At 37.6% G+C, this 27,981-nt stretch overlaps 3 protein-coding genes across 5 annotated transcripts; 2 read left to right on the forward strand and 1 right to left on the reverse strand.

Annotated features, from left to right (window-relative positions):
* Positions 1-3,432: 3,432 nt before the first annotated feature.
* ttpa (tocopherol (alpha) transfer protein) lies at positions 3,433-5,764 on the reverse strand. Its single transcript, XM_027008599.1, has 5 exons — positions 5,527-5,764; positions 5,002-5,155; positions 4,710-4,903; positions 3,911-4,021; positions 3,433-3,697 (listed from the first exon to the last, which is right to left on the reverse strand). Exons 1-5 carry the CDS (start codon positions 5,722-5,724, stop codon positions 3,485-3,487), a joined length of 870 nt encoding a protein of 289 aa, XP_026864400.1. The 5' UTR covers positions 5,725-5,764; the 3' UTR covers positions 3,433-3,484.
* Positions 5,765-10,123: 4,359 nt separating this feature from the next.
* u2surp (U2 snRNP-associated SURP domain containing) lies at positions 10,124-23,431 on the forward strand. 3 transcript variants are annotated; one of them, XM_027008571.2, is made up of 26 exons: positions 10,124-10,224; positions 11,154-11,252; positions 11,385-11,496; positions 12,133-12,254; positions 12,332-12,399; positions 12,489-12,577; positions 13,019-13,054; positions 13,219-13,301; positions 13,498-13,663; positions 13,877-14,088; positions 15,041-15,084; positions 16,370-16,474; positions 16,648-16,714; positions 16,803-16,969; positions 17,531-17,693; positions 18,953-19,032; positions 19,123-19,210; positions 19,470-19,601; positions 19,982-20,162; positions 20,501-20,578; positions 20,783-20,846; positions 21,013-21,175; positions 21,261-21,371; positions 21,484-21,605; positions 22,298-22,465; positions 22,940-23,431. In XM_027008571.2, the coding sequence occupies exons 1-26, from the start codon at positions 10,180-10,182 to the stop codon at positions 23,076-23,078; spliced, it is 2,904 nt and encodes a 967-aa protein (XP_026864372.1). In that variant the 5' UTR covers positions 10,124-10,179; the 3' UTR covers positions 23,079-23,431. The 3 variants fall into 3 exon arrangements, with proteins under 3 accessions (XP_026864372.1, XP_026864373.1, XP_026864374.1); XM_027008572.2 differs by lacking the exon at positions 13,019-13,054; XM_027008573.2 differs by lacking the exons at positions 10,124-10,224; positions 11,154-11,252; positions 11,385-11,496; ... (5 more) ...; positions 13,498-13,663; positions 15,041-15,084 and having other exon boundaries at positions 14,004-14,088.
* Positions 23,432-23,945: 514 nt separating this feature from the next.
* tmem59 (transmembrane protein 59) lies at positions 23,946-27,950 on the forward strand. The gene is made up of 8 exons (XM_027008529.2): positions 23,946-24,175; positions 24,647-24,752; positions 24,909-25,003; positions 25,133-25,285; positions 25,413-25,488; positions 25,828-25,948; positions 26,311-26,428; positions 27,238-27,950. Exons 1-8 carry the CDS (start codon positions 24,020-24,022, stop codon positions 27,388-27,390), a joined length of 978 nt encoding a protein of 325 aa, XP_026864330.2. The 5' UTR covers positions 23,946-24,019; the 3' UTR covers positions 27,391-27,950.
* Positions 27,951-27,981: the final 31 nt, after the last annotated feature.

Raw genomic sequence — 27,981 nt, forward strand, 5'->3', positions numbered from 1 at the left:
GCAACCCGTCCACTTTTGAGTGACTAAACAGTCGGCCAGTGTTACACTTAAGGAGACGTTATAGGCGGAGACAGTAAAAATATCATCCAATCGCCTGGAAGAGGCAGTCGCCTTTATTCAATCGTGTGGATACCCGCGGGATAGAACCGCCCCCTTTATGGATCTGTATTGCAAGCGTTGGAACGTGGCAAGATGGAAGATACCACTTATCGCGAGAGTTATTGTTCCGTTTTCCCACAAAACTACAATCGCAGAGCATTATATTATATTGAGAATAACTGTGAACAGCGAGCCAAAGTACGCAGAAGCCAAGTGCGCTGACGTCGTGGGGTGTATTTTCAAGTTAGATCTTTAGATCTTGAACATATTGTTTGTTTACTACGACAGTACCTCGACTAGTTATGCCAACCCCCGAAACTCTATACTACAGGGGCCTAATGTAGCTAATACTTTTAGGGGACTTTGATATATCTTGATATATCTCGGTGGCCTCAGAGCGTTTGCCGCAGTGCTAGGATCTCGGGTTCAAGTGACTATCTTGGTGGAGCTTACATGTTCTACCTTTGTGTTTCCTCTGGGGTATCCTGTTCCCTTCCACACTCCAAATATATGGTGAACTGGATGCTCTAAATTGTCCTGTGTGAATAACCAGGTGGATGGTGTATTCTCCTGGGTGTTGTCATCCTTCCTCTTCCCTGTGCAGTCCCTCAGGTAACTGTGGTTAAACTGTGTGACTAGCTGCTGCTTGTCACTGGTAGTTCTGAATTTGAGTGCTAACTGTAAAGTATCCTTGGGTTTGAGAAGGGTGCTCTGTAAGTATGACTAATAAATATATAACTTGAGCCCCTCCCCTTTAGTTTTCCTGTTTTGTCCCCGGTTGCAAGACTAGAGGTGGGTCTTTGCTCACATTTACACTGGTGCTCTAAAGAAGCTCCCACACGTTCTGTTAGAATTTAAGACAGAACCCGAGCCAGATGTGGTCAGTTTTTTTTTGTGTTTTTTTTTTAATTCATTTTATATTATTTTACCCTTACTGATAAGTGAGCAAACCTAAATATCCACTCTTCATTGTTATAATCAGATAGGAGCACTATATGCTCTTGGTTTTGAAAATGTTAAATCAATAAAAGACTTCAAAAAAGTAAGACCTAAGCCATATTTAGTGCTCACACAGAAGATATTGTGGGTTGGCTTAGCCTTGTAAAGGAAGGTGCACAAAAGTTGTACAAATGGTGACTTGATTAGATCACATTTGCATCGCCTCTCCAGTCTGATTTTCTCTAGGAACTTTGTCACTTTGCATTTCTGGGTGTGGGAAGGCCCAACATTTGGCCTTCAAAGACCAATCTAAGTGACAGAACTAAATGTATGTTAACACACTGTTTGATCAGCATCAATAAACAAGGTCACTGAAATCTGAAGTACAGATATTGTACCATTTTATGTTCCCAAAAGAATTATATTTTTGTAATAATCTACCATTATCCTTGATTTATGATCACATTGATATTTATGTAAAAAAAAAAAACCAACGAATCAGCTAAAAAACTTTAATTAGTAAATTAATTGTTTTATTTGTTATTTGCTAATTTAAAAAGTTAGAAATATATTATTTAACATTTTATCAATTATATATTTTGGTTGGTTGGTTTTGTTTGTTTTTTAAGGACAAAAATGTAACTTATCAGAAGAGGGAGGCAATGAAAAAATGGAGATGGAAATAGGACCGGTTTGTGCTTGGTGGGAGCTGAACTGTCAAATGTCAAAGACCAGTAACAGCTTCAACAATTGAAACATTTGTTTAGTCCCCCTAAAAAGTTTGCTTGATTTGTGATTTGTTTGTGTTTACTTTCCCATGTACTTTAAGTTTTTTACTTGTTGTAATATATATGTGTACTATATTTAGATGTTTCCTTGTATTTAATTTTGATACTGTACCATGAATCACTTTGTATCTTCACTGGGAAAAGTAATATGTAAAAGATAACAGACGTATGTAATGAAATTAAAATAAATTATCAAGCATTTCTGTACAGGTTCCACTATAAGGAAATGTATTTGATGACCTTTGAGACATTGGCTGTTTTTTAAAAAAGGAAAGAAAAAAAGGTATGAGCAATCACAGTAAACAAGACTATGACAAATTGTAGAATCCCACCTGCTATCACAGCTTGACAATGTTAAGGTTTTTACTAAAGAATGTAAAATGATGTACACTGCAGGCATGTCCTTCAGGGTCAGTTTCACTTTTTTTAAATGAATTTCTTGCAACACATAAAATGGTAGGATAAAAAAAAGTAAATCCAGGTGAAAATATACTGAAGAAAGCACAAGCTGCAGTGAAATGGTATAAATGTCAACATGCCCAATTCTAGGAAAATCAATAGTGCCTAACACCATTTACCAACCGAAACAGGGACAAAGGGCTGCAGAGCAAAGGAGCACTGTGTGTGTGTGTGTGTGTGTGTGTGTGTGTGTGTGTGTGGTGGGGGGGGGGGCATTGGCAGTAAATGAAAATGTGTTTCATGCATTTTATATTGTTGACTTTTAATTTTTAATTCCCAGAAAATATAGTTCATGCTTTAAATAAAATTAACTGTGAATTCACAACTAATGTAATCACAAAAACATCTTTTGTTTGCAAATAGTAAAATTCATAACATTCTGTTTTCAAATAGTAAAATCAGTAGCATTAGTAAGTCCCCTTATTTGTCTCATTAAATGAAAAATAATAGAAACATTGTTGTCTATATTCTAGGAATGAGACTGTTTTACAGACAGTAGCCAACTTTCACAGTCAATGACGGTGCATTTCTTTTGTGGGTAATAAGTCTGTACCTGCAGTCATGCAGACCCTAAGTACACAAGGACCTAGAGTCCAGCAAATAATAGCTTAACTAAATGGCTTTCTAAAGGTATACCACATCTTACATTTCAGGTTACTTTCAAAAAGAAAAACATAAAAATGTTTTCAGAGAACTATTAGAATTTTAGAAAATGAATTTAACCAAAATAGTTAAAAGAACATATTAGCTCTTTGTAGCACCATGTTGTTATAGTCTTCAGTGAGTATTATACCAATATTTATATTGACCTTATATATTACATGTAAATGTATATGTTTGCTCAAAATAATAGTCAGGCCTATAATGACATTCCTTTCTCATCCCTTTAGCAGTAGGTGATATAAAATAATTTCCAGGCAGTGTTAAAATTTCAGAGGTATAAAGGACAGCATCCTTCATAAGCTTGAACCTAATGTCTCCACTGTATTATTATTCCTCTAAAGTCTGGAATGTTATAATACTCTTCAGTAATTTACAAAAACAAATCGATCAATTAAAAATCTAATTTTTAAGATCAAGGTAAACATTTATAACAACATAATTTCTAAAACACAAACAATGTCAAGTTTAGCCAGTTGTCATCATATTTCAACACCTAAAACCAAAAGAGTTCATTTTGGTGTGATGAATTTATTTGATCAGTGATGGCCACATGAGCTGCCTTGAGAGGAACCACCTCCCACATCTACAGATAGGCTCTGTAGATAGTTCTCAGACTGCATGATGTTCTCCGTCCACTCCTGACACACTTCCTCCATGCTCAGGCCTGTACCTCCATACTCCGGTGGGAGAATAGCCTTTGGGAAGTGCTCAGAAAGACTTGTCATGTATGAGCTACCATGGAAGTGAATCTGTTGGATAAAATGCAGCAGTAACACTTATTATTATCTATGCCAAATGCTTTATCAGTATAATTGCCAAATAGCATCAAATTGTACATAAAAGCCATGTTCATAGTGGTATAAATCCAAATGAAGATAATCGAATATTAAAATACTAAGAGTCATATTGGCAATACATTTGAAGAAAATTTGGACTAAAGTGGTAGGTTGAATGGTGCTGACCCGTTGTTTAATCTTGTCTGATAGAAACCGTCGGATCATAGCAAAGACAGGACGGAAGAATATGGGCTCATTAATCAGGTGGATGCCACGCACTTTTAAAGGAAATGAATCCTATTAAACAGAGAGATTTAATGTGATTACTTCTTAGTTTGTTTCAGGATACTCCAAATATTTAACATATTTCAAATAAAAAATACTACCTTTTGGGCATGCAACACATTTTAACATACATATTATCTTAAGATTTAGAGGGGTTTGGTGGACAATGCATTACAATTATACAGCATGTGTGAGATCACATGGAAACAAAGCATGTCAAAGACATTGTGAAAATGCAACTTCGAATGTTATCAGAAATGCCACGATCCTGTGCTGATTTCAGTTTAAGAAACATGATGTACAACACATTGTTGGACTGATGAAGAGCCAACAAGTTTTTCTCCAGAAGGTAGACCTTCCACAGAGACCAGTACCACCGACCTAGACAGTACATATACACTCCTAAAGTTATAGTACTGGCTAAGGTCCCTTAATGTAAGGTAAGGTAACCATTAATTTTATTATTTTAATGAACACATTCTTTCTTATGAAATTAAGTATTTTATTCTTGGAGTCTTTTGATGGTGTGCCTAAAGGTTTTTATGTGGCTCATTATGTTTCCAATGACCAGCAGTTTTAATTACTTTAACTGTAGCTGATGCAAGATTGCCATGTTTCCTATCTTTGCACATGCATTGTACAGCTACCTTAATGAAGCTCAGAGACTACATCATCACCCTAACCACCAAGAAACACCTACCGTGAGTACACATGAAATCTTCTTTGCCAAAGAAGGATTTATTTGGAAAGCATGAGCAAAGCACCATCCCTGGAGGTCAAAAATGGCTTTCAGGCCATTTCTTTGGGTCTCCACTTCTCTAACAATCAGCTCTGATGTAATGAGACTGACACGGAAAACTTCATACGCTGTAAACTCTTTTGGATTCCACTGTCCTAAAGATACACACACAAAAATGCAGCATGAACTGTAATATCCTTACAGTTCAGTAAAAAAACTAAACTTATTTTCTGGTAAAGCAATTAATACTGACCAATTCGGTAAATTAAGACTCTGCTTCCAGCATGGTCTCTTGACCTGAGGGCCCCATGGTAATTGTTTTTCAGAAGGCCTATTACAGAGGATGGCCGCAGGTTGGCACTTATTTCAGGACACTCCTGTCTCCATTTATGGTAGTTAATCAGCAGCTGTTGAGAAATAGGGTGTTAATAAACTGTCAATGTATGACCACAAACTACTACTACTACTACTACTACTAATGATGATGATGATGATGATGATGATGATGATTAAAATGTAAAGGAAACTGAGAAAATGGGTAAATAAATCTTTTTTGGCCGCTTTAACACATTAACATTTGACTTACATTTCACCATAATATGTACGTATCTGGTAACAAACGAAAGTAAAACTTCAGTAGGTTCTTAAGATATTAATCCTCCAAGAACCGCTGCGATACCATTACAAATCACACATCACCACCCATACGACTTGTCGCTCAGCACAAGAACTGGCTATAACCTTCCTTTCAAGAGTTAAGAAAGTGTACATAACAAACCTTAAGCGACAACTCCACGTCAAAGTCTCGTGCTCTCAAAAACCTAATCAGAAAGTTGTCTGATAAATCCAGGCGCTGTTTAATAATAGGTTCGTTTTCAGATTTTTGTCTTAACTCCAGAAGATACGGTTTAATCCGGTTCGAGTCAGTTGGCAAATCGTTTAATAGCTCGCAGTTTACAACTTCTGCAGACTTCATGCCTACGCAGCCGTCATCGGATCAAATGGTACGTTTTCGAAACATGTTTACGAAGGGGGTGGTATGGGCTTTGATTCTGGCAACTGCAGCCTGTTTTACTCGACTGTATCACGTTTTTACCTTTGTACCAGACAGTTTTTGCAAAACACTGAGCAAAGTGAACATACCACAATTTAATATCCCCGCCTCCTCCTCCAGGGCCCACTCCACGTACGCAAATGCTGTGTTTTATATATATATACACACACAAACACACAAACACACACACACACACAAACACACACACATTATATATATATATATATATATATATATATATATATATATATATATATATATATATATATAGATATATATATATATATATATATATATATATATATATATATATATATATATATATATATATATATATATATATATATATATATATATATATATATATATATATATATATATATATATATATATGAATTACTGTCTAAACTATAATAGCATAATAGCTAGCAATGCTTTATGTATTTATTTATTTATTATGTAGTTTATGCGCCTGAACAAAACCCTGGCCTATTTAGGTTTCCTTTTGAGCTGCGCCATCTATGGACAATATATAACACAGCCTAGGCTGATAAATGCTGCACCCATACAACACAAATTAAGTTGAACTACGGCAAACTGAAACCGAAACATGCACCATTTCATAAAGTCAGTGTTTTGACTCTGTTAAAAAATGCTAAAAATGTCACTGGTGTACTCCTTGGAATCAAACTGGCTATGACATGGGAAACAAAATATGACCCCTCTGGCATCCCAGAGATTGAACAAAGTTCACGTAGCCTATAGCTAGTTCAGTATTATCGCGCATACTTGGGAACCAATGCAAATGCTCCCCTTTCGTCATATAACATAATTATGAAACATGGAGCCCAATAGACGTTATAATTTCCAAATTCCTTTTCAAGGACGCAGAATGGGGATTTTGCTAGCAAACGTCTGTCTGCATTGTGACGTCACCAGCATCTCTCGTAATCTCGCTCTCAGTGCAGTGTCCACAACCTAGACTATTTATTTTCGGTGGCGATAGTCAATAATTTAAAGTCCATCTTAATGAGAGAAACCGACAGACACGGTCAAATTGTTTCATTTAGGTTTGTGATATAATTTCAGCCTTCACAGATCATCGCTTGGAGAAAATCATACGCGCTTATACAGAGGGCAAAACGATGCGGCAATGGAAAAATTGCTCATTTTGAGGATGGGATAATGCCGAATTTGGCGTGGTTGTGTTCTACCAAAACAGTTGGTGTCATTCTATAATTGTTTCCAATTCAATGGTTTCATCGGCTTCATTTATTTCCATGATGTTTAACGGAACGCTATTTTAAGCGAAGGGATTTGATTTATTCAGGACCCGAAAAGATCAGATCACGACTTAATTAGACTCGAATAAGGAACAGTCTTGCTATTTTGTTAGTTTGATGTGTTTTGTAGATGATGTACTTTGTAGATTACACTATTTTCTGTTTAATGCACAAGGTATGAGCGCGTCTTTTAAGTCAGACAACTGGGTATGGTTACCCATGGCTTCTTCCGTTTCTTCTGTGTTTTTTCTGTGTTTTTAAAGTCCGGATATAAGACAATGCATTGGCCTAATTAGGTTTCATGCAAGTAAGTGTTAGGCCTGTCGTGTAAACCGAACTGTCAACATTTGTATTTGTAATCATATATGGAATAGCCTCTGCTTCGATGGACGTATTCTCTACAAGCTATCAGTGCAGTTTGGACTTCTGTATTATAAAGGGCTGTTTGCTATCCCTTGTAGATGAGATTTTAGACTCCAACTCTGCGTGTTCGCGGCGGACCTTGATTTAATGTCATTCAATTAAGGCACGCGGTGAATGCTAAGAGTGGAGCCGTCTGGTCATCAGCAAACTGCCTCAGTTGTTTCATAATATAGCCTTGATAACCTGTATCGTCTGTAACATGATTATACCCTTTTGTAAAAAAAAAAATTTAAGTTGAAATAAACAACCATTTCATGCTTTGTTGTGTAGCTGTTTTGTGTGTTTTTAATTGCAAGGCACGCATAACTCTCAGACGCTGTCCACTACCGATGGTGCTGAAATTTCAAATCACAGTGTAATCACAATTTAAAGGCTCAGGTTGGAGGTTACCAGTACCTGCTTATTTTTAAATCAAATATGTGAATGAATTTTTATTTGAACTTGCGGTTGTATGCTATAACATGAGGGTGAAGTAAATTAAAGAAAGAGAATAGAGGGCACAAAGAATTGTGGTAGGCCTACAAATGGTGGTTCACAAACACATCCTTGTCTGTTCTAGCTGTCCTGGGCTCCAGTCTTATACACTGACAGAAGTGTATTTAGTAAATGGAATTCATCTTATATTTATATTAACTGTAAGGAATTGCCTATTGCTGCCTTCCTATTTTGTCTTTTGTCATGGTTTACTGGGCAGAGTCCATGTTAGTACACAAAGCACAGGACTGTTGGAATGTAGACCTAATGGAGAATCTATTTCCATAAAAAATAGAAATGATCTGTAAAACTGCAGATAAACATGCAACTGTAAGAGAGACCTCTTTTGCAACATTTAATCTCTCTGTGAACAATATTCAATGAGCTATAAGAAAAATTCCCAGACAGCTGGATCAGTATGAACTTGATACATTCTTGTATATACTATGCATGAAGAATGAAGATAGTAAATGTCACCTTGACACATCTGTAGCAAAGGAAGCAAGCAGACACCTTTGAACTTTTTGGAGGAGACAACTTTTTGTTGTCTTGTAGGAGACACACAATCAAACCGAACAGCCAGCTCACAAGCATGGCACCAGAACACACATTTTACCCTCTCGAGTGACAACCTCCATCACAATATCTATTATTATTTGGTTCACTTGAAAAAAATGATCATGTCCATTATCGTTCTACATGTTCCTTAAGAAGGGAGCACTGAATTGTTTACAGAGATGCTGGCAATGTGGGCCATGGAAAAGCAAAGCTATTCCTAAGTTACTTAATTTCTTCCACTAGGTTTCTAAGTTTCCGTTTCAAACTTTTATTTTAGCAAAGGAGGTGCTGTGAAAATAATATCTATATTCGTGTTCCAAAGGAAGGGATTGGGTGATATAGATTGGCTCCACTGGAACTAAAATGGAGTTTAACATCTTTCCCAAATGCACAAAAGCCTTCAAAGACCCTTGAAATTTCAGCTCTGTAATCAGGTACATGGGAACAACCAGAAACATCCAGCTACTAAACTGTAGGATGTCTAAGCATGGAACAATATGGGATATGCCCTAGAGGTTATGTAAAGGATTGCTATTCAGACAGAAGCACTTGTCTCAGCTCTTCAAGACTACCAGTTATTGTTGTACAGCATTGCATTGTGAATGTGATAGTATAGCAGCCCTTATTTGCTGTCCTCATTGTTTAGTTCATTTTTACATGCAGACCAGCAAAGTTCACTCCCAAATGTTGTTCACAGTAAACTTATGAACTTCTTCAAACAATGAACAAGATATTAATACTTATAAAATAAGAATGGTTATGGAGTGGATTAGAGCAACACAGCACCACAGGCCTGTGATGTGGGATCACTGGGTTACAGAGTACAAATATTTAATCATAGTTATGGGCAATACAATAACTGCCACTGATATTCTTTTCCAAGCTTTCCTAAGCATCAAGCCTGATGCTACCTGTACACCAAATGTAAATGTTTTTCTTATTCAGTTTTTAATTTAATACCAAACACAAACAAAAATCACATTCATGACCAGACACTGAAGTAAATAAACTTTATTCATGCCAAAGGGGGTAAATAATTGCCAAGTATATTGACAGTCAGAGTGCAGAAAAGACGTTAAATCACATTAAGAGAGACAGAGATAGAGTTACTCAGATACTCTCTGCATGACTTTTAGGGCAGTAGTGTAGTATATTAGGCAGTAGGTTATAGTCTTATAATTAAAATTAATTAGCATTTATTTGTTGACAATGATTTAATTATTGTGCTTTCATTTTATGTGACTCCTGTGAATATGTCCGGGTCTAAAACATCTGTGAATGCAGAAAAAGCATAAATATGAAGTAGGCCTATTGTATTGTGTATGTGTATTTTAAAACTTTAATAAAATGTTTCTGACAGTAAACTCTTTGTGGTGAAATACTGAAACAGCCTATCAGGACACCTCTGGAATTAATTATATAGCCTATAATACAAAAATAAACAAAAATAGCTATACAAATTCCGGACCGTGGATTTAATTCATTAGATAGTTCACTGGATCGATAGGCGGACCTTTCATAATGCAAAACTAGTTTAACATCGTAAAAACGTAGCATTATAGTCTGTGGTAAACTGCTATTTGCTGACTTTACTTTATTGTGCTTCTTGAACGTACCCTTCGCTTGCATAGCTGGGAAAATGGCGGACAAAACGCCAGGTGGGGCGCAGAAGGCCAGCTCAAAGGTAATTTCTTACATTTCCTCTGCACGTAAATGCATTAGGTTAAGCAGTATGTTCTGAGCTAATGAACAGATCGTAGGTTTCTGTTTGATTGGGTAGTATCATAACGTAGTTATAGCGATATATAGCTATAACATGAGAAATGGTCTCTGCTAATGACGCTGATGGCTAATGCTAGCTTGCTAACTTCATTTATATAGCTAGCTAGCTAACTACGTTGCATATATTCTTATAAATAAGATGAATCATTTCCATAATATGGACGGTTAATGTGTTAGTCATAATAACGACTGTAATGTATCCGTATGACTTTAAGTAATATTTAGATGCACTTTGTAGTTTCACTAGCGGTAGGCTAACTTGACCTGAATAGCTAGCTAGTTAGTTAGCTATAATGATGTTGCTGGCTAATCATCTAGATAGCTAACTAGCTAATATCTCTACATCGACCCACGCGGATTTCGTATTGAAGAAGAGCTATATGTTACAGAGCGTAATCCAAAGGTCTGTTTGGTTAAATAATAGGATGAATAAGATGATACGTTGCCAAATGTCGCCAAGACACGTGACATCGTAAACAGTGGCGTTTGCTAACGCTAGCTAGCAACATGGTTACCGTCCTGTCCAGTAACCACCCAGACCCTTTGTCGGGATTCTGTGATTCGCCTAGTCGGGAATTCGTAATTTAGGTTCACATGAAATATGCATTTGCCGAACACACTTAGCTACATTCTCAGCTAACATGAATAATCATTCGCCAGTACAGTACAACATTTAGTGTGTAGCGCTGGAATTCGTTTTGTTACAGTGAGAATTCGCTGGTTCCTAAGGAAAGAGATTGACATGTCATGTAGCATGTATTCTAATGTTTAGTATACTCTTGACTTGCATACTTTAAAGTGTGTAGTGGATTGATGCATTCTCTTCCCCAGGCTTTGTTGGAAAGTAAGTTGAAGGCCTTTAGTATTGGTAAAATGGCTGTGGCTAAAAGAACGCTGAGCAAAAAAGAACAAGATGAACTCAAGAAAAAGGTAGATGCATTAAAGAATGCAGTAATTATAGTAATTTTGTGTTTTTTTTGTAATCCTGTATGTATTACTGTACCAGCACTGAATATAAAGTGTGGCCTCTGATTCATTGAATGTGTTCTGCCAAACATTCAGGAGGATGAGAAAGCAGCTGCAGAGATCTACGAGGAATTCCTTGCTGCCTTTGAGGGAGGTGAAGGCAGAGTTAAGACCTTTGTCCGAGGTGGCATTGCCAATGCCACCAAAGGTAAATTCTATATGCAAACTTTTATGTTGAAGGCTAAGCAATAGCTAATGAACTGATTTTAAGATTTAAACTTAATGTGCATTACATCACAACTAGTAAAGGAATTCGGGAAAATGTGCTTGAAATGTGATGAGTACAGTTTTAGTTTGGGCAGTAATTGTGCTAAATGATAATACAGAAGGTCATTAAAATGTCTGAGAAAGAGATTACACTTCATTCCTGCCCATCCTTCTGCACGATCAAATCTGCAAAAAAAAAAAAGGTAAAACAGTGCTGTTCTTAAAACTGAAATGGCAACTTATGGTATTGATTTACACAAACTAATACAGGTATTCAGCAATTTTTACCATGCATATGTTATTTGTTCACATAAAACCCACTAACAACCTTTAGCTGGTGTTGTGTTGATTTATCCTACCTATTGAATGGTCCTAGCAAGGTTTACTGTTCATGCACATATCACCAATAAATCAGGTTTATGTTGTTGGATGTATAAATAATAATTAATATATACTTTGTAAAGCTTTTTCATAATTTAGTGATTAATTAATTTCAGCAGTTGTGAGGCTCATCACTGCGTAGTGTGGTATAGATTTGTGTACAGCATTCTCATGTATTTTTCCTTTGGACCTACAGAGGAAACCGCAGCCGATGAGAAGAAAGGAAAGCTTTACAAACCAAAATCAAAAATTCTGGAGGCAAAAAGTTTTTTACCCCTGGAAACTCCTCCACAGTTTCTTGCAATAGACAAACGCAACGTAAGTCTGCTTTTTCTGCTTTTTTGTAAATGTCTCTTGTTCTGTAAGATTACATTTTGTCTTTTGTTTGTCCCAAGGCAACAAAGAAAGGGGATAAAGAAAAGAAAAAAAGCAACCTTGAGCTTTTCAAAGAAGAGCTGAAACAGTGAGTCTTTTATTGCTTGTTTTTGTATGGGACAAAATGTAGCTCCTATGTGGATGAAACCATGAAGTGTGTGGTCCCCTGCCCTTTAGGATTCAGGAGGAGCGTGATGAACGTCACAGGATGAAGGGACGAGTCAGTAGATTTGAACCTCTTTCCAATATGGAAGGAAGACGATCTTGTAAGTGTATTTTAGTTATGGAATTTTCACAATGATGTAATGCTTTTTTTGGGTTAAAATATAAATGATGTCACAGAAATGGTGCACTGTCACATTCATTGTCTGCTTGGTTTAGGTTGGATTTAGGCATAGGTTATAAGTGGTTAAGATTATGACTGTTTAGGGATAGATTATGGCTGATTTAGGTTACGAGTAAATTGACTGGTTAAGGTTTTTGATAGATTATGACTGGTTACAGTTTGGTGTAGGTATAGGGATTGGTGATGTGGTGTACAGTGTGGCCTTTTTTGTGGTTATTTAAATGGAACGAGAAAGGATAATGTTTCTATGAGGCCGGTTGGCCAGTTAGGCCAAACCTACACGTCTTGGCCGATCCCACTACTTAACAGTCTGTGTTGCATCATGGAAACAAAATTTACACTGATTTTCTGCTTCTTTTAGCGGATGGTTCTTCACGAAGAAACCGTCCGTCCAGTGGTAATTTTGCTTTATATACTGAGTAATGCAATCCCTTGAGCATTTGTCTATGTGTGTAAGTCATCGTGGATAGATGATGATGATGATGATGGTGGTGGTGGTGATGTTGAAATTAAGTGGAGTGACTTTGTAAGATGATCGGGTTATGTTTTTGATTTTTCCAGTTTTGGATGACTCCGCTCCAGGCTCACATGATGTTGGTGACCCATCAACCACAAACCTTTACTTGGGAAATATAAATCCTCAGGTAATCCTCAGGTTGCCTCATTTTTAGTTAGTTATGACAAGAAGACTACAGTTGTGACAAATAAGATTCTACATAAATCCTGTGTGCCTGCCACATTTAACTGTAAACTGTTAATGTGAAATTCTAAAAGTAAAAGGTCCTAGTCATATGATCCAGGTCCTGCCATGGGGATCTGCTCTGCTGTTCTCCATTCTAGATGAACGAGGAGATGCTTTGTCAGGAGTTTGGCCGTTATGGTCCTCTGGCCAGCGTGAAGATCATGTGGCCCAGGACTGATGAGGAGAGAGCCAGAGAGAGGAACTGTGGCTTTGTCGCCTTCATGACAAGGAGAGATGCAGAGCGAGCACTCAAACACTTAAATGGTATGTTACGATTGAAAACTACAATTTGTGTTAGTTAAAGTCTAAACTGTGATGTACAGTAACATTTTGTGTTTTTTAAAACTTAGCAAGTTCACAAAAAAATTAAGTATGTGTGTTATTGAACAGCCAATTCTTTCCCTCGTTCATGTTATTTACACTCACCCTAGAAGCCTTTCAGCAACATTTAGCTACTTCAGATGTGTTCTTTTTCAGGGAAAGTAATCATGAACTTTGAAATGAAACTGGGATGGGGCAAAGGCGTGCCAATTCCACCTCACCCCATATACATTCCTCCTTCCATGATGGAGCACACACTCCCGCCTCCGCCCTCCGGCCTGCCCTTCAACGCTCAGCCCAAAGACAGGCTGAAGAACCCCAACGCTCCCATGCCCCCTCCTCCAAAGAGCAAAGAGGAGTTTGAGAAGGTAACTTGGCATGCATGAGGGAAAGAATAAGGCTTTTGATTACCTTTGTCAGGTTAGTTTTAAAAAAAATATATATATATAATTTTTTTTTTCTTCCCCCCCACCCCCCCCTTTTTTTTTTCTTCTTTTTTTTTTTTCTTTTTTTTTGGTATTTATTTTTGTTCAAGAACATTGGTTTCTCAAAACAGGGTCACGTTCCTCATAGGCTGCTCACCATAATTGACCAATTCTCGGGGGTAAAATATCTTGGTCTGTCTCTAAAAAATTAAGCAGATTTGAGATTAAGCTGCATAAATTTGGTTGATGGACCAGTTACCTTGAGACATCATCATCATCATGATCTTAAAACAGTGTTCCCTGGAACTAGGTACCTATTTGACTATTCCAGGTCTAAGGAATAGAGTCAGCTGGCTAACTTAATCCAGCTGTGAGTTGACCAACTAAGTCAGTTGGAGGGCTGTAAGGAACAGAGTTGGTAAGCTAACTATGCGGAACGGGACCCAGTTTGTTTTGTTGCCATGTTGGTTAACTGTAGATTAGAATAAATGCTATGCAGTGATACCGGTAAGTGTTTTAGAATAAAAGTCACTGTTTTTATATTCATAGGCCTTGATGTGATTCTTCAAAGAAAAATTTAAATGATGCCATTTTGCTTTTATTTTCTTTTTTTTAAATCGAATTTCCTTTGTTTATTTTTTGGTTAGAGAGGATTGTTGTGTTAAATGCTTTCAGCTCAATAGACAGCGTGGTTTAAACTGTATATTTTGAATTAAGTGTAGCCTTCAGTGCTTCTTTATTATAAGGAGTTAGTTGAGTTTTAAGTTCTAAAACTGACCACCATAGAACACGTTTATTGTTGTAGGAGTATGTTGCATATAGTATTATGCTTGTTTCTTTTTAACAATACTCACATATATTCTATGTTTATTATCTGATGTGACTTCATATCCAGACTCTGTCGCAAGCCATAGTCAAAGTGGTTATCCCAACAGAAAGGTACATGTTTTTCTTTTTTTCCAAATTCATATGAAATGTAGAGAACAACATCTCTATCGTTTACCTGATTGGGCATATGAATGCTACCAGTGATTGGTTTGGGTGAGCAACAGTTGAGTCCATGCATGAACACACACTTGAGTAATTACTAACCTAATACATTCTCCCAAACACATACACAAATGCGCGTTCATGCACAAGCTACTTCTCCGCATCATGTTCCTCTAAGACCCTGCTGTCTTGTGCTATACAGAGGCTAAATTGAGGAAAGTAAGCATTGTGAGGTCTTAAAAGTATTAAATAGCTTTGTAAAGACCTGGCAACATGTCTGTTTCCATACATTACTGTTCGCCACTGTCCTGTCTGCCCTCTATACGTTTAAATAGACTGTACTATGGCATGTCCTGCACTTTCACAGATTTTTTCCATTGGTTGGTTTGTCAGAAATTATGAGGCTAAAGTAGTTAGTAAGGCACCACTCTTCTAAACACTACACGTTTAAAGGTGCATACAGCACTACTGACACATGGATAACTTCCTCTGGCTATTGCTCACTCCAACTGCCGTCGTGGCATTAGTCAAAAATCAGCACCCAATCCCTGTAGTCTCAGTGACCTTTGACATTGGCCTTGGTGAGCAGCACAAGTTGAACTGTCTGCAGCAGCGAGGGACCAGAAAAGCGTCACAGGACGGATTGGGGAAAGTATACAGAATGATTGCCTGACGTTGGTATGATCGGCTCCAATACATGTGATTTGTGTACCAATTCATATTGACCCCCACAAAAGATATCTTGCTGTTTTATTGGCCACTTTGGGGGCCAATCCAAGAACTCCATTATTGTCCCTAACCCCTAAGTGACCGTGCTATTATGGTTTCACTTCTTACACCATCCACACGTTTTCCATTGTCAGAAAAGCTTTAAGAAATGTCATTTGGCCATATAACTAAGTAGTGACTTTTAGCAGAAGGTGACGTTACATGTTCAGTAAGGGAGCAATACTATGGCTGTGAATACATCAAAGCATTTTTAATTTTGTTCATTGTTAGTGTATGTGTGCTGTTACACCACCAGTGAGTTTTAAATCTTACAAGTTTGTGTACATTGCTCTTAGTACTTTGTGCACAATGCTGCTGAGTTGAGATTGTAAGTCTTAAGTGTGTGCCAGGGACAGTAAGCTGGCGTAGTCTACCAGAGCTCATGCAGTAGGCTTAGGAGAGTTGGTGGTTTGGCTGTCAGAGATGCTTCTGAATCTGTTTCGCTTTAACTGTGTTTTTCTTATAGGAATTTACTCTCTCTCATCCACCGAATGATCGAGTTTGTGGTGCGTGAGGGACCCATGTTTGAAGCCATGATCATGAACAGAGAAATCAACAATCCCCTATACAGGCAAGTTGGACTTTTTCACATCTACAAATGTTTGTACTCTGAGGCTGTAGAGCCTATGGTGGCTTTTTGTAGTAAACTATGACTGCTATCCCATTAAATAACATTCTGCTGCATTTAATTATACATGCACATTTCTGCACATAAATAAGATAAGTTTGTTCTGGATTTAACAGGTTTTTATTTGAAAATCAAAGCCCAGCTCATGTGTATTACCGATGGAAACTATATTCCATACTGCAGGTGGGTCACACCCAGCTTTGGCACAGATTTGTAATGTAAAATTTTAGGGGGTCAGGAGATTTAAACTCCTGTGAAATACGATCCACAGGGAGATTCTCCAACCAAATGGAGAACTGAAGACTTCAGGTTATTTAAGAATGGATCTCTATGGCGACCCCCTCCACTGAACCCTTATCTGCATGGCACTCCCGACGATGAGGAGGGTGACGATGATGACGAAGAGGAAACCAGCAAGAAAGGATCGCTTAAAGACGAGTATGTGGCTTAACGAGATGCCACTCATGAATGATTGATGAATTTCTACAGGATGGTTTCCTGTCACCCTCCATTTGTAGCTGTAATTGATTTATAAGCCAAGGTTTATATTGGATATAATGGTTGACCAAAAAGCAGCTTTAGAATGCTATGGCCTATACTAAAGTTCAAAGTTTATTTGTCACATACATAGTCATACACAGTATAACTGGCAGTGAAATGCTTTTTGTAACTGCTCTGTCCGTGGCTGGGGAGGGATGCAAGGAAGGGATAGTATCCTATCTCCTAAGCTTTATATTAGATGTACCTTGGCCTTGAGGAGTTTATTAAAATCTTAAAAGATGCTGTTTATCAATCCTACTTATTGATTAACCCTATGTTGCACAGCTGTAGCGTTTCCCCTGCTCTAAACACACTCATTTTAAATTCATGAAGGTCTCGTTAATTACCTTGTTAGCTGAGTCAAGTGTGTTGGAGCGGGGAGAACACAGTACAGACAGGAGGACCAGGACTTGGGAGTAGAAACAGGGTGAGGTCAACCCTCTGTTCTCCCCCATGCAGCGAGAGAGACAAACTGGAGGAGATGCTCCGTGGTCTTACGCCGAAGAGGAGTGACATTGCCGAAGCCATGCTCTTCTGCCTTACCCACGCTGACGCAGCCGAGGAGGTCGTGGACTGCGTCACTGAGTCACTGTCTATCCTCAAAACCCCCCTCCCAAAAAAGGTCAATTTACACTTCACTGCTGGTCTGAGAGAACCATTTATGCATGTTACAGTTAAACTCTCAAACACTGAAGGGTGAATCTGTCTTCTCTTTCTAACTAGGTTAATCTTGCACTAAGCTTACATTGTACATGTATGAAGTGTGTCAAGTAAACAAATGGGAAGTCTTTATATTGGAAAGCTTACTTAAACATTATTATCAGAAAACTGATGATCCTCCCAAATACATTGAATTCCTGACTTCTCACCTGTGTTCAAGTTTGAACATCTTGGATAACTATCAACAGAAAGCTATCTAGTGAGCAAACTCATTATCCAGATATACAGTAAATTTTCTGTATACGGCATGGGTCTTTTTAAAGTCATACGCATGGCTGTGCTGGCAAACTCAAACATCAAATATGTTTGTACATGTTGAGAATATATGGTAGTGGTTGTCTTGGAATAACATTCTATGCAGATCTAAAGCAGATTTTAGAGATCACACAAATGATGTTATGTCGTCAGATCAAGACTGCACCTTGAATAACGAGTAAATTCTGTATGTTTTAAAACTGGCATTACATCAGCCTACAATGATATTACCTACAGGAAAGACTTAAGGTAGTCAGTGCTAGGATAAAATGTTTTGCAATTAAGTATATGCAGTTTTTCATCATCTACGGAGATGCCTATTAGTGTAGTTTCATTTTTCTCCTGATAGAAAACATAAAAATGTTCAATTTTGTAAGCACCATTGAATGAGTCTTGTGTTGCCAGGACTTCAAATTATGTGCATCAGAATCCTCATCAGTAGGTTTATATATGAACCATTGTATTTCTCTTATTCTCCCTCCTCGTGCCAGCTCTCTTTGAGTAGCATTGCTGGCTGTGAGCCTGGTGACAGGCTGTCGATCAAGTGTGCTTATTACGATATTAGGACCATGCCTAGGCTGTTCTCATCCAGGAATGATGAGCCTGTTTGGTTGTAACATATTTCTGTTCTTTTTGCTGAACGTTTGTTGAATGTTATAACTAGCATTATTAAATTATAAAAATATATGTAATGGCATACTATGAAGTATGAAGAGTATTTTTTTTAATATGTTCCTTCTGCCTGTAAAGGTTTTGGGACATAAACAAAGCAATGGAAAGCCAAAACGCCTTTTCCTGAGAATTTGTCGTCATATTTTTTTTTTCCCATCAGTACGGGAACCAAATATTGTCTTAGTGTCACTTGTTTTTTGTTTTGCTGAAATTAGTTTTTCTCCTTTCTACCAGATTGCAAGGTTGTATTTGGTGTCAGATGTGTTGTATAACTCCTCGGCAAAAGTGGCTAATGCGTCCTACTATAGAAAATTGTAAGTGCATTTCTCTTTTGCCTTTCACTTCTGAACAACTCTGCGTAAATTCATGAATGCATATCTAAAAACACATTTCCTCTTTAACAGCTTCGAAACGAAACTCTGCCAGATATTCTCAGACCTCAACGCCACCTTCAAGACGATACAGGGTCATTTACAGTCGGAGCATTTTAAGGTATGGCTTCCCTTTTGCTGAGCTGCAGTTTTGTGTTTGAGTTGTCCAATGGCTACTCTCCCATTGCTGCTTACGTGCAATGAAGACGATATGCGAGTTAAGCACTTAAGAATTGAACTTCAAGAAAGGGGGAAGTAACAACGATTTGATTACTGGGAACAATTGGGGGTTGTGTAAAGTGCCGTCTGATATTTTGTTAACATCAAGAGGAAAATGCCAAAAGGTCAGAAGCTGATGGACTTTGCCTTGGTCTCCACAGCAAAGAGTGATGTCTTGTTTCCGGGCATGGGAGGAGTGGGCGGTATATCCCGATCCTTTCCTCATCAAGCTCCAAAACATCTTCCTGGGTCTAGTCAGTCTGGACTCAGACAAGGAGGTGGAGGTGCCTGAGGTGAGGCTGGTTTCAGAACACCATGCTATGTGCAAATTATGGTAACTGACTATGTTAATTTTCATTTCTGTTTATTCCTATAAATTAAATGAAGGCTGGAGGAATTAACATGCTACATTTAATGTTCTGCCCATGTTAAAATTCTGTGAATAAATGTATGTGTTAAATTAGGTTAGTTTTAATCAGGTTTTTGTTCATTTTAATTTTGGTTGTTTCCAAGTTTTTTTTTTTGTTTGTTTTTTTTTTGTTTGTTTTTTTTACCTTCTTAATAGAAAATGGCACTTTTGTCAGGGTCAACAAATATACCCGTCATAAATGCTGTATCAACAGTAAACTTTCAAAGAGCCATGCTGATAATGTGCTCTATTTTACATACATAGCAAGTTGAGCAGGTGGAAGACATAGATGGTGCCCCAATTGTGGAAGAGGAGTTAGACGGTGCTCCTTTGGAAGATGTTGATGGCACTCCACTAGATGGCGCTCCACTAGACGGTGCTCCAATGGATGACCTGGATGGAGTCCCTATAAAGGGATCTGAAGAGGAGCTGGATGGCATTCCCTGTGAGTAATGCATCCCGGCATGATTAAAATTAACCTGTCAAACTTCTGGTTAGCCATCTATAAACTACTTATCTGACATCAGAATTCTTCTTGCGACATATTTCAAGCTAAACTGTTTTGTTTGGATTTTTTTCGTGTTTGAGTTGATTGAGTCTAGGCTTTAAAATGTATCACAGGTACACCAAGACATAAGCCCTGTTAGAAATACATTTGTTGTGTTCATATAACTTGAAATAATGTATTAACATGCAATACCAAGAATGGAATGCCCCAACAGTCTCTGGTAGCCTGTAGAATCCGGTCATGGAATTTTACATCATTGCGACTTGTTTGTTTAGTGGATGGGCCAAAACCAGGCTTTAAGATGGCTCCGTCAAAATGGGAGGAAGTGGATGGATCAGCTCTTGAAGCTCAAGGTATGTTTATGTTTACATTTGCAAATATAAAATATTATCTAGAGGGACCTTTAGGAATGCTTTTGTTCTGTGAGGGTGGTTGTCACATTATGTGCTTAAGATTGCCTGCATTTTTTAAATTTCTTTACTTTTCCCCCTTTTTTCTCTTTATTTTGGGAGAAAGGACTTGTCCTAAATACTGACCTTGTTCTCCTTGTTTTCTAGCTGTAACGACATCGAAATGGGAAATCTTTGATGCACCAGAAGATTCAGAAAAAAGTAACGAGAGGTAATAGCTAGCAAATTTTTACTATCTAATTTGAGAGGAGTGTTTTTTGGTTTGATTTTGATAGTTTGTGCATGTGATGGCAATTCTTCTTTTAAATATATTCACCACATAATTATTTGGTGTTCTTGCTTATGACACTTAATGACCTAAATAATTAATGTAATAGGAAAACTCATGAAACTGATGTGAAAGAGACTCCTTTGAAGAGTTCTTATTCAGCAGAACAGCAGTCTTACTCCCAGCCTATCAAAGAAGAATACCATGACTTGAAATTGGCCAAGCTCTCAGAGATGAGTGAAGAGAAGCGTGCTAAACTCAGAGAAATCGAGGTACGCTTCCATAGGTCCATACTAAACTGGTCCATGTTCCAGAATACTACTCTGGATTTCCATATTCATCTTCTTTTTGTTGTAGCTCAAAGTAATGAAGTTTCAAGATGAGCTTGAGTCTGGGAAACGGCCCAAAAGATCTGGACAGAGTATTCAAGAACAAGTGGAGCTCTACAGGGATAAGTTATTGCAGAGGGTTAGTAACATTTTGAGGGCAGTTTTTAATTCTGTGTGTGAAATGTTCAGATTATCTTACTCCATGGGGTAGTGTAGAACAGGGTGTAACTGTGTCGTCCTTTGTTTTTCAGGAAAAGGAAAAAGAGGTCGAGAAAGATAAGGACAAGGAAAAGGAGAAAAAAGACAAAGACAAGTCTGACGTGACTCACAAAGAGAAGGAAAAAGAAGATTCCTCATCGAATAGAAAAGAAAAGCAAGTTAACTCTGCTGTGCATCATGGTTTTCTTGGATAGCAGTTTACCTGCATGTGTGGTGGATTTGAGCTTTTTAGCTGAGTGGGTTCTGTGGTAAAAAGCTGGCATGGAGATAAATCATCCACCCATCCACAACATCTGACTTTGAGCAAAATAGATGAATGTGTAGTTCTTAAAATCAGCACTAGTTCAAAGCTGCACCCATGCATCCAAATTAAGACCATATGATGAGGTCCCAGTACATATGCACCTAACGCTAACACATTCAACCGATGATCAAATATAATACTAAACTGCCATAGTAAACCTTAACTTTTGACAAACTAAAATGTATTTCTCAGAGCACTTGAGACAGCTTGTTCCATCACAAGACTCCCATTTTATAGCCATCAGGCTTTTTTTTTTGGGTCACAGATAAAAGAACAATAATTTTATGATTCTCATTCAGAAGGCGGTTAATGAATGTTTATTGCCAAACTAACTTGATTGTGAATCAGAAATGTCAAATTTCTTTGCTGGAAATAATAGTGGACAGGCATTGCATTCCTCTTCTAGTGACATTTGAAAATTTTCCAAGCTTTATACCTCTACTGGACAACAGACTTTATTTCTGAATCTTCATCTTTATAATTATGCATTGTATGGCGCTGTGCTGTGTTCTGACCTTGACATTTACACTCTGGTTCAACAGGAAACGCAGACATAGCCCCTCCCCCAGTCCCACCCGCAGTAGCAGCAGCCGCCGGGGCAGATCACCATCACCCCGCTCGGAACGCTCAGACAGGTCGTACAACAAGGACAGCTCGCGCTCCTCCTACAAAGACTCGCCACGAGACAGTAGTAGGAAATCCTCAAAAAGGTGAGCAAATGGCATTTCTACAGCTGTTTTCAAAAGGTTACCTATCTGACCCATAGCTTATTGCTAGAGGATGGCCAGTGAGGTAGCATGTGATAATGGGATAAGATGGATCTCTGGTATTATGTTAATATTCTTCGGGTAGATCAATTTGTCAAATCATGGGTGTTCCCATTATTTAGTATGTCATTTAACTTCTTTGGCAGCTGAAGTATTAAGATGAGTCTGGGAAATGGCTCAAAAGATCAGGACAGAGATTCTGAAGTATTTTACAGAACAGTCATTGGTGGATATCCAATGGACATGTTGACAGAAAAGTGTTCAGACAGTATATTTGGTAGAACTTTGCCTTCTCCTGCAAGGTTTCTAATGTGGAATGTGCCATTAATTCATTTAACTGTCTGCACGTCCTCTGGCATTTTGTATTTGTTGCATGCTTTTGGGTGTTAACCTTTTATTTTCTTTCTTTCTCTGCAGGTCCCCCTCTCCACCTGTCACGCCCAAACGGTCACGCAGGTCTAGATCAAGAACACCCAAGAAATCATCCAAAAAATCAAGATCCCGCTCCCGATCGCCACATCGTTCTCACAAGAAATCCAAAAAGAGCAAGCACTGAAAAACAACTGCTGCAACAGCTTACATCTCTTTTCTGTGCCTGAATTTGGTCCTGTAAATCCACAAGGGAAGCATTTCCTGTTTTGCCACAGTCTCCCAAAGTCACTCATATTTGCACGCATACAGTGTCCACCAGGGTCTTCGCTGGGGTCTTTTATATTGTTAAATAAGGGGCTTCCTCTGACGTCTTAACTTCCCCATCGCAAAATAAGAGGTGACGTCTTAGAACTATGGTATTTTTGGTCATGGTTTTTAGATTCCTTGAAATTGACCTAAATTAAAATAGTGTGTATGTTTCAGTTGTATAGCTGTTTGATTTTCAATAAAGACACAATTTATGTGATTTTATTCTGACACGTCATCGTGTATTTTGCACATCAAAGTAAACTGATCTTTTGGCTTTTTTCCCCCATAAATTCACAGATATGACGTGTGTGTGTGCGTGCATGCGCTTATGGTCCTCAGCCTTTTTATTACTTTTTCATTACTGTTTCTAAAATAGTACTGGTGTTTCTCTTTGATATTTCAAGGAGCAAAGCTTGCTTGATTAGGATAGATATTTACAGAGGTCATAGAAGATTATGTAGGTAAGTTCAAAATTTATTACTGGTGTAGAAGATAAAACCTGAAAAAAAATTATAGCGTTCACAAATTGGGAAGGTGGGCACACATTTAAAAATCTTTACAATTAATTTCATATAGAATTTTAAATTTTTTATTCTACTGGACTAGTTGGACAATGCCATAACAATAATATTATATATTAATATATTATTTTCTACGACGTCGATTACCAATGTTTACAACAAACGGGCGGGAGGCAGTATAAGTGACGAACTAAGAAATCGCGCGAGTTCACGCGATATTCGCTAGCTGCATAGCTACTTCACAAACAAGGAAGAGGAACGTTTTTGTCGATGTTTGTTTGAAGACAGTATAGACATGCATGTGATAAAGTCCTACGCAGTTTTGCTGAGCTTTATATATGTATTTTATAGTTGCTCGACGTCAGCCGATGTATTTGATGGGGTTTTGGGCAACACAGCTTCTTGTCACAAAACATGCCAGATGACTTACAGTCTGCACACCTATCCTCGGGTGAGTACCTAGTTGTTAACGTTAGGTAGCCAACATAACTAGGTTAGCTTCTGTATAAACGGAGTATGCTACCAAATCTAAAACTTCACGAGTACGTATAAGCTGGCTAATGGTATTTCAGAAATTAGCAAGGGGGTGATGTAATTCAAAACTTAAGCAATTAAAGACTGCAGGATGGTTTGTAAGCGGACTTAGCTAACCTAGCTATCTTAGGTTAAGATGCTGTTAGATTGCTGGGTAGCTCAAGTAGCTATCGTTAGCAATGTAGCTAGAATTAATGATGTAGCCTCCATAGATAAAGGTTTTTTTGCACGTTGTCGATGAACACCAGCAGTTTCTGCAGCAGAAGTAGCTCGCAAAGTACATGACTATCCTATGGTCATGAGTTTGATTTGTAGTAAGTGAACTAATTAGCTAGGTATGAAGATACGTAGCTAATATCGCTTGATTAGCAATGTTTGTTTTTGATAGGAAGAGGAGTTGTATGCTTGTCAGAGGGGATGCAGGCTGTTCTCCATTTGTCAGTTTGTTGGCGACACTGAAAATCTAAATCAAACCAAGTCTGAATGCTACTCTGGTACGTTGAAAACATAACGTTCATCGATACACATAGTTAAGTTACGTTATATTTATGACACTATTTTAGTTGATCTTAAAGCTATAATCGATGTTGCTATTCCATAACTTTGGGTGGTGCTGAGTCTGCGATGTCTCCTGTTTTATGTAACCGTAGCTTGTCATGAGGCTTATAATCAAGCAGACGAACAGTATGCTTGCAGTTTGGGATGTCAAAGTCAACTTCCATTCGCGGAGCAAAGACAGGAGAAGGTAATGAAAGAAATGAGGCTTGGTGTACTCACTAATACTTTGCCTGGTTTATGCATACTAACAGGTCTACTTTCATTGAATATAATATTTAAAGGTTTTTGCTTTGTTATTTACTTTTATTGTCTTAAGTTGTTGGCCATGATGCCAAGAATTCATCTCCTCTACCCACTTACCTTGGTGAGAGGATTTTGGGATGATGTCATGAGCCAAGCTCATAGCTTCATCACCTCTTCCTGGACATTTTATCTTCAAGCAGATGATGGAAAAGTTGTAGTTTTCCAGGTAAAATATAATAAGATTGGATCTTCTTTCTATTTACACTTAGACAGCAACAAGTAGTACTTTTGAAAAATGTTAGTCAAGTATGCTTGCCAGTGGTGTTAAAATCAGATGTGTCATGGTCTTGCAGACAGCTCCACAAGTCCAGTTTGTCCCTGAGTATGAACTTCAGAGAGAGGAGCTCAAGGAAGAGCCACAGAGATTATGTAAGCATAACCATATGCCTGCATGTATATTCCTTATAGTTTTAAGAAAACACTTTATTTAATCCGTTTCCTTTAAAGCATACTATTTAGTTGAGCAACCATTCAAAATAAATTAATTTGTGAGAAGTAAAATTAGCATCCCAGATCTTCACCTTGAAATTGAATGCCTTAATCTTGAAGTTAAACAGTATATCTGAACACTGTTATAGAAGCCAAGGTTTCTAAATGTCCATTTTTTCAATTATGTTGTTCATATGATCACATTGCAGATTATTAATTTCATTTGTTATTTTGCCATTTACACTCAAATAGCATATTTAGTCATTTTTACTATTACAGATCATGAGATAAGTGACCCAGTTTACAAAGACTACGACAGGAGCTACATCCAAGAGAGAGTCATGTCCATGGATCAGAGCAACTCTGATGATGACTACAACTTTTTTAATTGCCTCTCAAGGTTGGATACAATAGAACTTACTATTTCATGTTCAGTTGTTAACATCAAACATAATCAAATGCATGGAGGTTCAAGACAGCAATGTGGAATTTATTTTGTACCTACCTCAAATCTGAAACATTTACTTTACATTTACATCAACACATTTACATGAGCAATCCTGTTGATCTTGTCTAAGATTTGCTTTAGATAATGACTTTCTGACAGTTACACTCCCATGTTGCCTGTTTATCTCCTGTTCTGTGCAGTTGTGTGTGTGTGTGTGTGTGTGTGTGTGTGTGTGTGTGTGTGTGTGTGTGTGTGTGTGTACATATATACATACATACTCACACTCTCTCTCTAATGGTCTGTCTGACTTTCAGAAACCCTTGGCTGCCCGGGTGGATCCTCACCACCACTCTGGTGCTGTCAGTTCTGGTGCTGATCTGGATTTGCTGTGCTACAGTAGCCACTGCTGTGGATCAGTATGTCCCTGCTGAGGTAAATGATCTCCTTCCCCATGTTTTTAACCCCTTAACCTGCAGCTTTAAAGGAAGTTATTTCTGTCTGTTAATTGACCTGTCTCTTTTAATTAATGCTTAAAGTTTTACTGCCATCATTTGACATAGGAACAGGTTTGAACAAACCTAAAGGTTAATATTTTGTTAGACAATGACATTTTGAGCCAGCCTGTAAATACATACATATGCTTAACACTTCAGTCACATTTTTGATACCATGAAATAAATGTTTCCAGTATCAAAAAATAAGCCAATATCCATATTTCATTCTGAATGTTTGAAGGTTCTTTCTCAGTAATGATGGCCACAAGCTCAGAAAAGATAATGGTCATGGTCGGGAAATATGACTGTAGTATTGTTTCCTTTTGAAACACTAAATGTGTTGGGGGTTTTTTTGTTTTTGTTTTTTTTAACCCATTAAAACATTAGAATTAAAACCAGTGGGTTCAGCCCACATTTGAACGTAACCAAACCCACATCGGGACTGTACTGGGCCAGTGCAAATTCAAGGGCTGAACCCATATGGACTAGCTGCAGGAATGCAGCAGTCTCCAGGCATTTATAAGCATTTTATGTTTTCAATTATTTAGCTAGCTTTTATTTTCCTTTTTTTAAGGAGAGATGATAATTCTAAAGTCACTATAGAGATGGCAAATGTATATCCAATTAAATCTAACCAGTATTGCAAAAATATCTGCATTACACAACTTCAAAATAGGGTCACATTTAAATTGTACATAGAAACAAATTTTCATGGTATATATTTTAAATTATGCATTATCTGTACAGAAACTGAGCATATATGGAGACTCGGAATACATGAAGGATCAGAAACTGACCCCTTACCCGCAATCCACCCTTGTAATCATCAGCTCGGGTGGGAAAGATGATGAGGCTGGACCGCTTCCATCGAAGGTCAAGCTCGACCAGTCTACTATTTGAGGGCTCCACAAAATAAGAATTCATAAAATACATCAAAATAAACTAATGGCAACTTCACTAAAAGGTTCTACTCCTAGTTGTTCTGTCTTCTCAGTGTTTTATTATTTCTTCAGTTCTATTTTCTATTGTTCTGTGTTATATTTTTAGAATCAGGTTGCAGAGACATATTTTGTGTGTATATTTGGGTTTTGGCAAATATTAGAATAACAGTATAATAATCAGTTTAGGATTTGCGGTTGTGTTCATGATGTTTCTGGTTCAGCTGGGGCAGTGGAATGATTATTTTATTTTGAGTATTTTTAGTGATCACTAATAAGTTGTGGGATGAGGTTCAAACTTTGTGTAACAGTAAAACTGAACTCCTAATGTTATATATGCTGTGGTCACCCTTTATATGCATAGTGGATGATGGGTAGTTATGCTAATTTGGACCCTCATAATCTTAAAATTGCAGGAAAGCAATTTAAGTACAGTTTTAGGTACTGTAAACTTTTTGTAAGGTTTTGGTTGTCTTTTGTCCTGTTGGAATGGTTCTTGAATAAACTTCAACCAAAATGGTTTGCCTGTACTTTTTTTTTTTTTTTTTTTTCC

Source organism: Electrophorus electricus, chromosome 15 (assembly GCF_013358815.1).
Source record: "Electrophorus electricus isolate fEleEle1 chromosome 15, fEleEle1.pri, whole genome shotgun sequence".
NCBI lineage: Eukaryota > Metazoa > Chordata > Actinopteri > Gymnotiformes > Gymnotidae > Electrophorus > Electrophorus electricus.